General features: G+C 38.2%; 1 protein-coding gene across 1 annotated transcript; it reads left to right on the top strand.

Moving 5' to 3' along the window:
- Window positions 1–4,018: 4,018 nt before the first annotated feature.
- Window positions 4,019–12,292, top strand: LOC129261502 (monocarboxylate transporter 12-like). The gene is made up of 4 exons (XM_064099474.1): window positions 4,019–4,190; window positions 7,792–7,932; window positions 10,510–11,373; window positions 11,815–12,292. Exons 1-4 carry the CDS (start codon window positions 4,019–4,021, stop codon window positions 11,937–11,939), a joined length of 1,302 nt encoding a protein of 433 aa, XP_063955544.1. The 3' UTR covers window positions 11,940–12,292.
- The last annotated feature ends 1,310 nt before the right edge of the window (window positions 12,293–13,602 follow it).

The following is a 13,602-nucleotide window of genomic DNA, read 5'->3' as shown; positions in this document are numbered from 1 at the left end:
TACTACTTTTATGGTCGAGTACCCCCCCCCCCCCCAGGACCAAAATCCAATTGAAGCCAGTTGGATTTCCAAAATCCAACTGAAACCAGTTGGGCAACTGGAAATCCTAACTGGAACCAGTTGGGTAACTGGAAATGACTTCCAACTGGAAATGATTTCTAACTGGAACCAGTGGAGTAACTGGAAATCCTAACTGGAACCAGTTGGGTAACTGGAAATGACTTCCAACTGGAAATGATTTCTAACTGGAACCAGTTGGGATAACTATCCTAACTGGAACCAGTTGGGTAACTGGAAATTACTTCTAACTGGAAATGATTTCTAACTGAAACCAGTTGGGTAACTGGAAATCCTAACTGGAACCAGTTGGGTAACTGGAAATGACTTCCAACTGGAAATGATTTCTAACTGGAACCAGTTGGGTAACTGGAAATCCTAACTGGAACCAATTGGGTAACTGGAGATGACTTCTAACTGGAAAGGTGATTAACTGGAAATTAATTCTAATTGGAACCTGTTTGGTAACTGGAAATCCTAACTGGATCCAGTTGGGTTACTGGAAATGACTTCCAATTGGTTTCCAATTGGAAATTTTCCAGTTACCCAACTGGTTCCAATTGAAACCAGTTAATTTGCATATTATCTGCCAGTGTGCACAGATTAATGTTTTATGTGATTCATCATCATTTAAAATGTATCTATTTAATTCTTTTCTAATTCAAGTACCATACTTGTTTCAGATAAGTGTTTAGAGTGCTTAGCAGTGAAAACCATGTTCATAAATGTTATAGATTATAATTAAAACAGATTATAAGATAATTAGTACACCACTAACTGTTACCAAATTACATCAAATACAAATACATATATTTGAAGATCTTTCATATAAATATATATACATTAAGAAAGTCTATTTTATCAATGCCCTTTACATTGGTATTAATAAACATGTAGCACTGCTTCTTTGTTGGCATGAACAATATAGTTAGTGCAAATTCTAATTAATTTGTAACTAATTAAGTCATTCCAACTGGAATTTCCAATTGGATCCAGTTGGAAACCAATTAGTTTCAACTGGTTCCAGTTGAAACCAGTTGCCTCCAATTGGTTTCAACTGGAACCAATTGAAACCAATTGCCAACTGGTTCCAGTTGCCCAATTGGTTTTAACTGGAACCAGTTGGCAACTGGTTTCAATTGGTTCCAGTTGTTCCAATTTCCCTATTGAAACCAGTTGGCCAACTGGTTTCAACTGGTTTCAATTGGTTTTGCTCTAATTGGTTTCAACTGGATTTTGGTCCTGCCCCCCCCCCCCCGTGGCAAGTATTCCCTGAATTGAACCCCTAAACAAGTAGGTCTACAGCGATATTTCAATTGTTATGGGGTTATGTCACGGACGTCGATCGTCGCGGTTTAACCTTTACCTATTGGGTTTAGTACAGCCCAACTCGCGCAAATCGTACTCTAAACACGTAGTGTTGACTCTTGGGGCAAAAAGTACATCCTCTATAAAAACATTTTAGTCTCAATTTCTTATACCCTCGCAAATTTGACTCTAAACACGTAGCTTTCTTAGCGAAAATAGATACCTTTTTCATTATTTTAGCGTTTTTGACACCCTTATTACGTTACGTACGTGACGTGCCCTTTCTTGAAAAAGACATCCTTTTTACGTGCCTTGCAAGGTCGCGCATGGTATACACTCGTCAATGTAAGTGGCCCCCGGGTTATCTCACCACCCTCATCACTAAAAATTAAAAAGATAGAATCCTGACTTTTTTAGATTCTGTTGTGGAAATTATCGGCTTCCTATTGTCCCAGGAAGATATGAAAACCGTCAAAGAAACATGAGGCTTTGTACATTATGCAACCCTCAATCAATTGGTGATGAATTCCACCGGGAATTCCACTATCCATTTATTTGTCCTTTTTTGCTAAAGAAAGAAAGTTTCATCTTAAAAAAATATTACACTGAAAGATCGAATACACTAAAAATGAATCAGCTATTTTATTGTGAAGAACCAGACATCCGTTTCAACCTTGTTAATTTTTCAAGAAAATTATATGCTTCTTTTTAAAATAAGTTATGCTTGAAATTCAATATTTTGAGCCATTGGTGGTATAACATGTATAACAGCGATATGCATGTTGATGCCATTAGTTGCCCTCAAGTTCTGTTAGACATAATGGCCCGTATTCTGAAGTCGGGTTTAACTTAGACCACGGCCCGGGGGGGGCACTCAGTATATAATGCATAGTGGGTATGTGCCGCGGAGGGGACCCCCATTTTTACACTCAAATTTCCGTTCCAAGGCATAGCATTTTTGTCTTATTGAGAAAAAGAACAAAGAAAGCCGCTCCAAGGCATAGCATTTCCTTCTTATCGAGAAAAAAGAAGAAAGAAATCCGCTCCAAAGCTTCGCATATTTTTCGTTACGCCGTTCCGGTCTCATTGATCTGCTACAATTTTGGTGAAAAGCGGCCGTAGAGCGCTTTTCGACCATCGCCTAAGCGGGAGCGCACCCGGCGGAGGCCGCGCTAGCTGCGTCATGCACGATTGCCCGTTCCATAGGGATGCATACGCACTCACAGAGATACGGAGATCCGTTCCGAGGACCCCCGTTTCACAAACATTTGTAGTTCCGAAGCCCGTTCCGAGGACCATCCTTTTTACAATAAGCCCGCTCCAAGGCCCCCGTTTTTTGCCTCGCCCGCGGCACACCCCTACCACTTTTTTGGTCGAGTGCCCCCCCCCCGGGGACCACGGTCTAACTCTCTGCTAAAATTATGGGGAGCCAAAGAATAAAAAATCTGTTTGGATTGCATATTCCTTTTGTATACTATTTTGCTTTCATAATGAAGAAAGTCCTTCAGTTATCATTCCCAGACAATTATAAACAATGTGAGTGTCAAATGAGTTAATAAAGTGGATGTGTACTGCTAATGATTTATGCTCCAATTGGCTCGCCATAGTTAAACCACAACTTCAAACCAGGGTTTAATTTGAACCCGAGTTCAGAATGCGAGCCAATGTGTATATGCTAATTATAAATTTAAAAGCTTTTTTTTTTTAGCTTCAGGGCATTAATCCATTATTTCAACTGTATATAGGCATAATTTTCAGATTTTCTAAACTTTGCTACGCTCGAAATATAGTATTTTGAGCCATTGTGGTATAATAGCCAACGATATGATGATGTCGTTACTTGCATTTTTCACAAAATAGTCATATTATGATGCCCTAAAAACAACTATGAAAAATGATTAATGAGTCTATTGAATAGACGATATCTTAATCGTTACTTTATTTTATTTATTTATTTATCTATTCATGCATGTTCACAATGTGTAAAAGAATACACAGATAATATATAAATATATATAAAACACAAGTAAATAATGAACATATACAAATGTGGTTATATCACGGTCGTGATCACGGACGTCGGCTTTATACCTTACTTTCATTGGGTTTGGTACCACCTCACACACCTCGCTCAAATCGGACCCTAAACACGTATTATTTTGGCAAAAAGTACATCCTTTATAAAGCATTTTAGTTTTTTTATACCCTCGCATTGTCACGGATTTGCACGATCGAATCGTGCCAAACAATGCGGGAACCAAAAATCATAGAAGAGTTATAGGTGGTTAGGCCTATACCTCACCTGAGGGTGGCAAATGGTCATAGACGAGTTATAGGTGGTTAGGCCTATACCTCACCTGAGGGTGGCAAATGGTAGATGTGCAGCGAGCCTTAAAGCCAATGTTTTTCTATAAATTCTTTTTGTGTGTGTGGGCGGATGTGTACTTGTGTACAATGAAATATGTAAAACTATTTTTCTTTGGAACTGTTGTATCGTGGTTCTTCATCGCCCCGCTCTCGGCGTTTAGATAGTCGAATGGTGTTTGCAATTATGTTTGTATGTTGAGTGTATCGGGATTCCGGACCTGGAGGGGAAAAAAACAATTGAACGAAGAAGGTGATACGAATGCAAGGACACACAGCGAGAAGAAACATGACCAACAAAGTCTTTATCGGTTTTGGTAATTGGTTGGCTCATTTTCTGGAGGTGGGGACATTGAAATCCTTTTCTGTCCTCCTCAATTATATAGTCAGAGATCTGGAATCCACAACGGGACGAGTTGGAATGTTCATTGGCATGCACCATGCTGTCAATATGATGTCAGGTACAATACTCAATGAATTTAGAGTCCGATTATAATATTATAATAACCTTGATCTTGTAGATCACAACTTATAGCTATCCGCAAATTTTTTTCCCTTGGAGCTACTCCTGAACTAATCCCATGGTTGGCAAGATTCCTAACCCAAATAACAAAACGGGTCATATATGGAAATGAAATATCGGACCAGCGAATACACATGCTGGCGTCCCCCAAGGAACACATTTGGGTTCCCTGCTCTTCCTCGCACTCGTGAATGATGCCATCCTCGACTCTTCTATTCCGAGGTGGAAGTACGTTGACGACCTTACAATGGCAGAAAGTCTACCACCAACGTCCCCTGGCAGAATCTTAAAAACAGTGGACGAACTAGTGACTTGGTGTAGAAATTTTAATATGAAGCTAAACCCTAGTAAATGTCACACACTCCAAATGTCTTTCAGTAGAAATCCCCCATCGCCTCCCAGTTAGCATCTCCAGTCAAGTAATTTAAAACTGTAATCATGTAAAACTGTTGGGAGTCTCAATCCAAAATGACTTGAAGTGGAGTCTTCATGTCACTGACATTGTTTCTAGAGCAAGTAACAAACTTTACATGATTCGAAGCCTGAACAAGTTATGCTTCCCTAAAAATAACCTGCTAACAATTATTTATTCTTATCTACGACCCATACTAGAGTACTGTGCACCTGTGTGGCACTTGTCCCTGACAACAAATGAATCAAAACAAATTGAATACATTCAGAAAAGGGCACTGGGTATCATTTTTGGGCAGGATTATAATTCCTGTGATAGTGCACTCTTATCCTCTGGTCTTACAACTTTGTATGACAGACATGGCAATCTCGTCCCTTGAAAAGTTCTTTCCACATTTGCTACCCCCAAACAGTCTGAATTTAGAGCCCTCGGAAACCATGGAAACAGTGAAATATACAGGCCCCGAAGCGCCACACAGAACGCTACAGGAAAAGTACCATGCCCTATCTAATCAGACTTCTAAATGATAGATGAGCATGAAATATGATAGTCCTGTGATTTTTTTACTTTGCTTTATATAATAATTACTTCCACAATGAATTGTAGTAATATTGCTTTAATTACCTTTTTTATATTCACTTGACAAATCACCTATGCATGTTGACGTACAGTGTAATTATAAAATCGTCGATATTGGAATAATCATATTCAATGGCAAATGCCCTGATTTATTCATTTTATTCAACTAAACACTGTTTATTCTTTCTTTGTAACAATGCCACCATTTACTTGTACATCAATTAATGACCTGCCTACCAATGTCTTGGTATTTCATACCCCCCATGTTCTATTCATCATCACTCTTATCCCGATTTAATCTCAATATGAAATAATTTTTATTGTCTGCTTAATTGTTTATATTAAAAGAATTATCATCGTGAATTGTAATTATCAGTGTTTTTTTTATAAACATGGTAGCTCAGTGGTAGAGCGTCGGCCTCATGAACGGGCCGGGTCGTGGGTTTGATCCTTAATTGGCCGAGTCATACAAAGGCTTATAAAAATGGGACCTTCTGCCTTCTTGCTCTGCATGCACTCATCATTTAAGATTGGAGAAGGGTAATAATAACATATTGTTATGTAGGGCCCGCTGGTAGAGCAGTTTCCTAATTGAAGTGGATAACGTTATTATTATTATTACTATTATTATCATTATTAAAATTAGAATTGTTAATTGGAATTCATTTTGTAAATTTGAACTGCTATTGTAAATCCGAATTGTTGTAAATTCAACATGTATTCCTATTGTATTAATTATGTTTAATTTATATGTTTTTCCTTTTCTTCTTCACTGTTGATTCAATGGCAATTCAACCTCCGAGCTGCAATAATTGAATAAATATATCTTGAATCTTGAATATGTTTTTTTTTTTAAATCTTACAATATTGTTGAAGTAATGTAACGTGTGGCCCAGTTTATTAAGTTCGGAATCAGATGAATTTTATCCGGGAGTTTTATGTTTCATTCCCTCAAATGAAAATACCTTTAAGGTACATTAACATTTATCATCGTATAGCTTTCAAATAAAGATAAATTCATCCTCGTGCAACTGTCAAGCGAAGATGAATTTATCCATGTATCAGCAAGATGAATTACTTTTTATACATGTTATTATTGTAATAGATTTGTTCATTTTTACTAGTGCTATTCCCATTTGTTCCATTAATTGTTGAGAACAATTATATGTTGTGGATTATTGTGGAATGAACTCGATGAAAATTTGAAAAAAATGAATAAAGTTCATTTTAAAAAGATATATTGTTCATTAAAAGACCCTAAAAGTACAATAGTGCAAGTGACATAAATACCCGAATTGTGCACTTTGGTTTAAAGGAACAAATTTTGGCACACATTTTATCGAATAAACACAAATTCGAATTGATGGATATCCAAAATTTTGGCCATGAGGGCCGTGGCATGGGTGTCAATCAAAGAATGACAATCCTTGGTCTCAATCGTGGCATTTTCCAAATTTAGATGGCCCAAATAAAAATCAGTAATCGACAAAATAAAAAACCGTTTAAACATTTTTACCAGTTTATTATGCAGCTTAAAAAAGCCTAAAATAGTTAAACGTAATACAAGCATGGGTGATTTTTTGTCAAAAGCTTTAAAAAAAAACAGTGGTCGAACCCTCTACATCATCTGACAACATTTCAATTTATTTATCAGTTAACCATAATAATTGTTGTATAAGTTGAAACTGTGGTTCCATCAGTCTTCCCTGGTTGATTGACCCGTGACATAGCAAGCTTGATAGGCATTTTATCTTATAAATAGGGCCGACTTTTGCAAAACAGTAAACAAAACCCAGCATGATATTCATCGACCGATTCAAGCGCCATTAAAATCGCTACTATACTTCAATTCTATGGATATAATAGAATATTTATATATGATGTACATTGTGACGTAGAGAAAGCTGTTCATACGTGCCTGCCTTCTTCCTCTTTGGAAGCTTCCGTTTAGATCCTTCTAACGGTGGCTCCATTTCTTTCTCATTAATTATTCTGATAAATTTTACAAATAAAATCATTCCATCCAGAAAATATACTTGGAATTTTGTAGTACCAGCATGACCAATATGGTTTTATAGTCAGCTATTCTACGGGTTTTTTAAAAAAAATTTACATTTACAATCTCTAAGTTTCATACTATTTTGACGAACCTTCTTGGTCTTCAATTCCCGGAGAAAATGACCCTCCACTTTCTGCGGAAAAATGTACATGTTTATTTATCAGTATAATTCATTGTTAGGTGTAAGCCAAATTGAATAGAATTGAAATAAATCTAAGCAATACGCAATCTAAGATTGATTAACGAATGAATCTCTTATCTGGATTTGAAGTACTAGGAGATTTCAGAACAAAAGAAACTTAACTCGATGTAAGTATCAAAACTGTCACGGGGCATTACCTCATAATGGTAATCTAAAAACAATATAAGGATCCTAAACTGTCTACCGACCATCTATAACAAATATTGTAAACCTTCTCTTTGAGAATTATTGCTCTCATATTATTTTCCGCATAAAATTGAGGATATCCTATTTTTAATTATCCACAGGTGTTATTGCAAAGGAACTTCTTCGTCGCTATTCCCCTCGTTCCTTGGCTGTTATTGGTGGAATTACAGCATCGTTAGGACTTATGGCATGTTCCCAAGTCAATAACGATATTTACTTTGCAATCTGTCTTATTTTCTCAGGTAAGAGATGGAATCTTAGCATTAAGTCTACGGGAGTCGGTCGGCAATGGTCTAGTGTTAATTTCCCAGTTTTACCATATACGTGACAGATTCTAACTTACACAAAAGTCCCTATATCAGCAAACATTCTAAAGACACGTCTCTGCACGTCTCAGAGACTCTAACATAAGAGGGTTTTTTGTTCTTTGCCTAACAGTCGCTGGGACCAGTCTCCAAGTAGGCACTGCGACGTCTCTGAGACTGCTATTAGTCATGATAGTTGCGGCAAGCTGAATGATGTTTCCGAGACCTCACAGCGTCTACTTGGAGATTTCGCAGCAACATCCCTGCGACGGTCGGGCAAAGTGCTAATCAGCTTACTCAGAGACGTCTCAGAGACGTCTCTTAATTGGTTAGTCTGAAGAAACACCATCAAGTTGACGTCTCCATTACGTTTCATCAGAATCTCTGGTCTCCTGCAGGTCTCCGCGACGTCTCTAGAGACATCACGTAGACGTCTCAACAGTCGAGGATATAATTAGTCTCCGCGACTTCTCTGCCACTAAGGGGGTCTCGAAAACGTCTTGGAGACATCGCAAGGACTGGAAAAAGTATCCAAAATGTCTTTAAAGAAACAAACATGATAGATTTTCTTGTAACTCTTCGGAGACTCCATAATAATTTAGGGGGTAACTATGTCGGAGACGTCGCAGAGATCGACTTCTCTGTCGCAAAATAGTCTCGAAATAGTTGCAACCCAAGTGAGGAAATGGGATGCACCGAATAAACGATTTTGTTGGAGACGTCCTCGCGACTGTAGTCTCTGAGACGTAGCAGAGACGTCTCGTTCGGCGAGAAACTATATAGGCCTACACTCCCATAAGATCATCATCGCATTTTAGAACTTTGTATGTAATCCTGCGACCACGCACTTTTATTTTCTTCTCAAGAATGACAGTACACTCCCATGGGGTTCTACTCTAATGGAAAAACAAGAACAATGCAAAGAAGCGGGACCGGAAGGACCCCCCTTCCCTAGGAGGTGGTAACTTTTTGAAATTCACTTGTCGACTTGGTAGACCCAACCATTTTTTTAAAGAGGCGAACCCGGCCCCTCTAAGAAATATGCTTGTATGCGCCGGAAGAACCTACCAGTTGATTTAATTCATGAAAATAAACGTATGACTTATCTCCTCCGCTTGTAACAAAGCTTGATTGCCATCAATAACCATTTTTTATAAAACAAGTTATTGGCATATCATACACTAAATTATAGATATGTGTAGCATAGTGGCATATTTGCCTTACATCGTGCTATCTATCTGTCTTTAATAATACCTCTTTCAATATTTCATATTCTTATGCCTTGCTATCTCTCTGCATTTCTCTTTATTTCTATTTTCTCTATGCTATTTCAATCTTCTCTTCATGCTCACATGTAGTCTTATTGAGACATTATAAGCTCTCCAACAAGTACCAGTATTAATTCATCATAGTCATCCCCAACAAGTCCCCATTTTGTTTACAAATAACCCCCTTTGTTATGATCTTATTCTTTACTATAGGCATTTCTGGTAAACCTTTGTTCACAAAGTGCCCTCTTTGTTCCCCCACACCAATTGCCCACACTATGAACAAAGTACTTTAAGACATAAATATTGGTTATTGGTACCTATGAAGCTTTACCTAGAACCTATTAATGAGCCTTAACTAGACAAACTTATTGAAACATGCATCCCAGCCTTCCTTAAACTTGACCAATGAAAAGTGTAGTTTTATTTAAGTCACGCCCTCCAGCAGATATCCCTGTCCAATTAGATTCGAGTTTAGTGAATATGTAATTAGGTATAAAAGATGACCCCAAGCTTGTTTTACTCACTTGGACACCCCCATCTGGACCCCTCACTTGGCGACCCCCTTTACCCCCTCCTTGATGCCCCTCCCTCTCTTGGACCCCGATCTAACCAACCACCCTGCACCTTCGCCCATCATCGTCATCATCATCAAATATTCTCTATACTTTAACTAACTACTAATATATTTGGATCGAAGAAGTTCGTCAGACCGACAGAATATTATTTCGTGCAACATAAAGCGGACTGCAACAAAGAAAAGTACATTTTACTAACATTTCCTCCATTACTAATTCCTCTCTTCCCCATCTCCCTGGTAAATAAGTTATTTGAACGTTCATTCTAGTTGAGGTTGGATAATATGTCATAAAATATATACAGTGAGAAGATAGATGAAATATAGTAGTTATTCGTCGTTATAAGTTTTGTTTGATTCAGTGACAGTTCTGAGGTCAGAGAATTAATTAAAAGTATATGACACCTTATTTCTATTGTGTTCCAGCGCTTATGTTTGTTGCATTACTTTACAATTTGAAATATATATTCTTATTTGGTGGTCATTGAACTAGCCCCTCATCCGAGTTGGAACTCAGCGCTAACAGACCTAAATCCTGGTTCCTTCTCGGTATCCCAAACTCACTGCATTTCCAGTGAGGGACAGGTGCGTAGGGGTTAGATATGTAATAGTTTTGAAATCAATGTTTTTGCATTAAATTGACAAGTTATTACATCCTTTTCTTTGCAGGACTAGGGATGTCCTTTACGTACATCCCGAACGCGGTTTCATTGGTGTATGCATATAAGGATCAATACATGTTGCCTTTATCAGTCGGCTCAATGGGTGCCGGAATGGGCATGATGATCCTACCACTATTAACGCAGAAACTCTTGGAGGCCTACAGCTGGCGAGGTACTGTTCTCGTCATCGGAGCATTATATCTTCACATTGTTGTATGTGGAACATGTCTGGACCCAACTACTTTGAACAGCGGTAAAACATCACCGCCGACTAGTCATGACTCTTCGACCAAGCCAAGCTCTGTAAAGTCTCCGGAAGATGACGATGATAGCAACTCAATGTTATTTCGGTGTTCCCACAAGGCTTCGGATTTGATTAGGACTGCTTGTCGTGAAGCAGGTCTGCATGTCTTCAGCGAGTACCCTCTAATCATTTATGCATTTCTAGCAGCATGTCTTAATGGGATTTCTTATTCTGGTTGGACTGTGTTCGTAATTTCCAATGCAGAATCAAAAGGCGCTGCTGAAGCAGTTGCTGTGTTGCTCTCTCTTGTAAGTGGAATAGCAAATACTGCAGGTCGACTAATGCCAGGACTCTTTAACTTTCTGAATAAAGATGTGTTTTCATCAACGATATTGTTCATCCTGTTTGGCATTATCGGTGCATTACCACTTTGTATGAATCGGATATCAACTAATTTTTCAACGTTATGCGTCTTTGCTGCGATCAGTGGTTTTGCTTTAGGGGCAAAGTCAGTCCTCAAGAATACCAATGCATTAGACGTTGTTCCACGATATCTATCATCTACGGCTCTCCCTTTCACTTTCATAAGTGCAGGACTTGGTGAAATAGCAGGAGGGTGGATAACAGGTAGGATTAATGAGAGTAAAAAGGAAACACTGATGTACTGCTGAGTGGGGTTGCTGCCCATGGCCACCAAAATAATTTTCAATTTAAAATCTTAAAAAGAAAAACATTGAGTGAATTTCACTCGCGTTTGAATACCATAATAATAACGTCGATAGGTCAATCTGGAGTGACTTCTGAGTGTAAGAAATTGTAAGGACAAACGTTTCACACAAATTTTACTTGTTAAAAGGGTTAGATTTACTCAACAACAAGTGAAAGTCACTCGATTGAGTGAATTCTGTTTCCCTCCGATGAGTTTATTATAAGCTGATCATTTGAACTTAAATCTTATTCTTGTAAATTAACATGAAAATATTAAAATACGAAATCGAATTTGAAACAAATACTGATCTACATAAATATGACGTTCTATCGTTCCCTTTTTCTTGTTTCATTCTTCAGGACTCATATTTGACGTAACGGGTTCCATGGACATGGCTTTTCTTTTCCTAGGATGTGTAGATATTTTCTGCGTCATTGTACTTACCTTAAGCATACTTCATGGAAAGATAATTTCATCGAAATGAGTAACTTCGCCATTGGTATACCTACCGTATAAATAATATTGTGGGGTTTAAAATAAAATCTAGTTTATGGGAAATAAGGGAAATAATTTTTTTACTGAAGAAGGGGGATAACACGAGCTCAATCAAACAGCAAATGGGGAGAAGAACTAAATAAGGAACACAACTAAATGAAACTGAACTCAATGAATTCTGGTAGTGCACTGGTTTATAATTATCGAACACACTAAGAAATTCTGGTTCAATTTTACACCCCTAGGGGTTCACAGGCTTGTCCCTATACGAGTACCCCTAGGGGTGCACCCATACACCCCAAATAGTGGTGTACAGTGTGCACCCCTATTTTCGGTGTCTGTCTGCACCTTAGAGGGTGTACACGTCTACCCCTAAGGGTGCGTAATGTACCCCACATAAAATAAAAAAAGATTGTCGAGATCTCCGGTCCATTAAATTTCTGTATCGATTTTTTAGTTATCGATTTTTTAGTTACTTTAGTTGGGACTCGAACTTACCTCGTTTTATCTGTAGTCAAGATTCTTCACGCTATGCCAGCGAGAAGCGCTGAGATTGGATGAGGTCCCTAGCGATAAGATCTGATTCTTTTTTTACTTGTGCTGATAGTCGTAATTCAAGTAGATCTATTTACTGTTTCTCCAAATGTATACGTAATCAAAAGTGTTTTTGAAACAATTATCAAATAAATATTAAATATTTAACAAATTATTTCACTTGAGTGCATTCTTCTTTCGGGCAATCTTCGATCACAAATCAACTATATCTATATCATACGTCTATCAGCGAGACTGGTGGGGTGCCCGTAAACAGTACAGGGGTGTACAACAGGCACCTACTCTCGCATAAGAGCTAACGTGCACCTCGATGGTATTAAGGGGTGTACGCACGTATCGTACACCCCATTTGCACCGGGATTTCTTCATGTGAAGGATTTCCAACTTCGCGATTTTGTAATCAGTTTATTTATGAGAGAATAGCAATAGGGGCTTTCTTCGATTTAAGCAAAGCTTTTGACACCATGTACATTTCAATACTGCCAGTATTCATAATTATGGAATAAGAGCATTAATTGGTTAGGGTTAGGGTTTGTACATTGTTCATAGTTTTTATTCCATACCACTGGCGTAAATCCGTGTTGATGGGTGGGGGGGGATGATTGAAATATTATGGCATTTTTTTGCAATCATGTTTTTAGATAGGCAAGGAATTGTCATTGATATGTCCACAGTGGCGTACCGTGGGTCACGGCATTAGGGAGGGGGGCACCAGCAATTTTTTTGAATCATTAAGTGAGTGCGCGAAGCGCGCTAAGTTGCCAGTAATTGTAGGATCTTATTCAAAGTTAGATAACCCTTTTGTTAAAGTCCATGTTTTGTTAAACTCTTTTGTTAAACTCCATGTACAGATGTGGACTGCATACCTTAGTAACTGAACTATAGGCATGATAGGTTGCCTGGTATTTCAACAGGCTGGGTTGTCATAATAAGTAGACTATAGGTTAACAGGTGTGTAGGATGACAGACTCTTTGTGTTACATATTTCTGTTCGGTGTGCTGGCAAGAAAAGCCAAGCCAGCTCACTCTGACTTCTGATTTTGGAGAGGAAGGTCCGTTTTGGGGTGTTTCCTAACCAAGGAAAAGGGCGTGTGCCA

Source organism: Lytechinus pictus, chromosome 5 (assembly GCF_037042905.1).
Source record: "Lytechinus pictus isolate F3 Inbred chromosome 5, Lp3.0, whole genome shotgun sequence".
NCBI classification, from domain to species: domain Eukaryota; kingdom Metazoa; phylum Echinodermata; class Echinoidea; order Temnopleuroida; family Toxopneustidae; genus Lytechinus; species Lytechinus pictus.
The sequence above is the reverse complement of the archived record's forward strand: the minus strand, read 5'-3'. Positions and strand labels throughout refer to the sequence as shown.

Coding starts and splice junctions, on each gene's coding strand:
- LOC129261502 (XM_064099474.1), top strand. CDS start 4,019: ATGACCAACAAAGTCTTTATCGGTTTTGGTAATTGGTTGGCTCATTTT. Junction 7,933..10,509: donor AATCTGTCTTATTTTCTCAG/GTAAGAGATGGA, acceptor TTTTCTTTGCAG/GACTAGGGATGTCCTTTACG. Junction 11,374..11,814: donor AGCAGGAGGGTGGATAACAG/GTAGGATTAATG, acceptor TTCATTCTTCAG/GACTCATATTTGACGTAACG.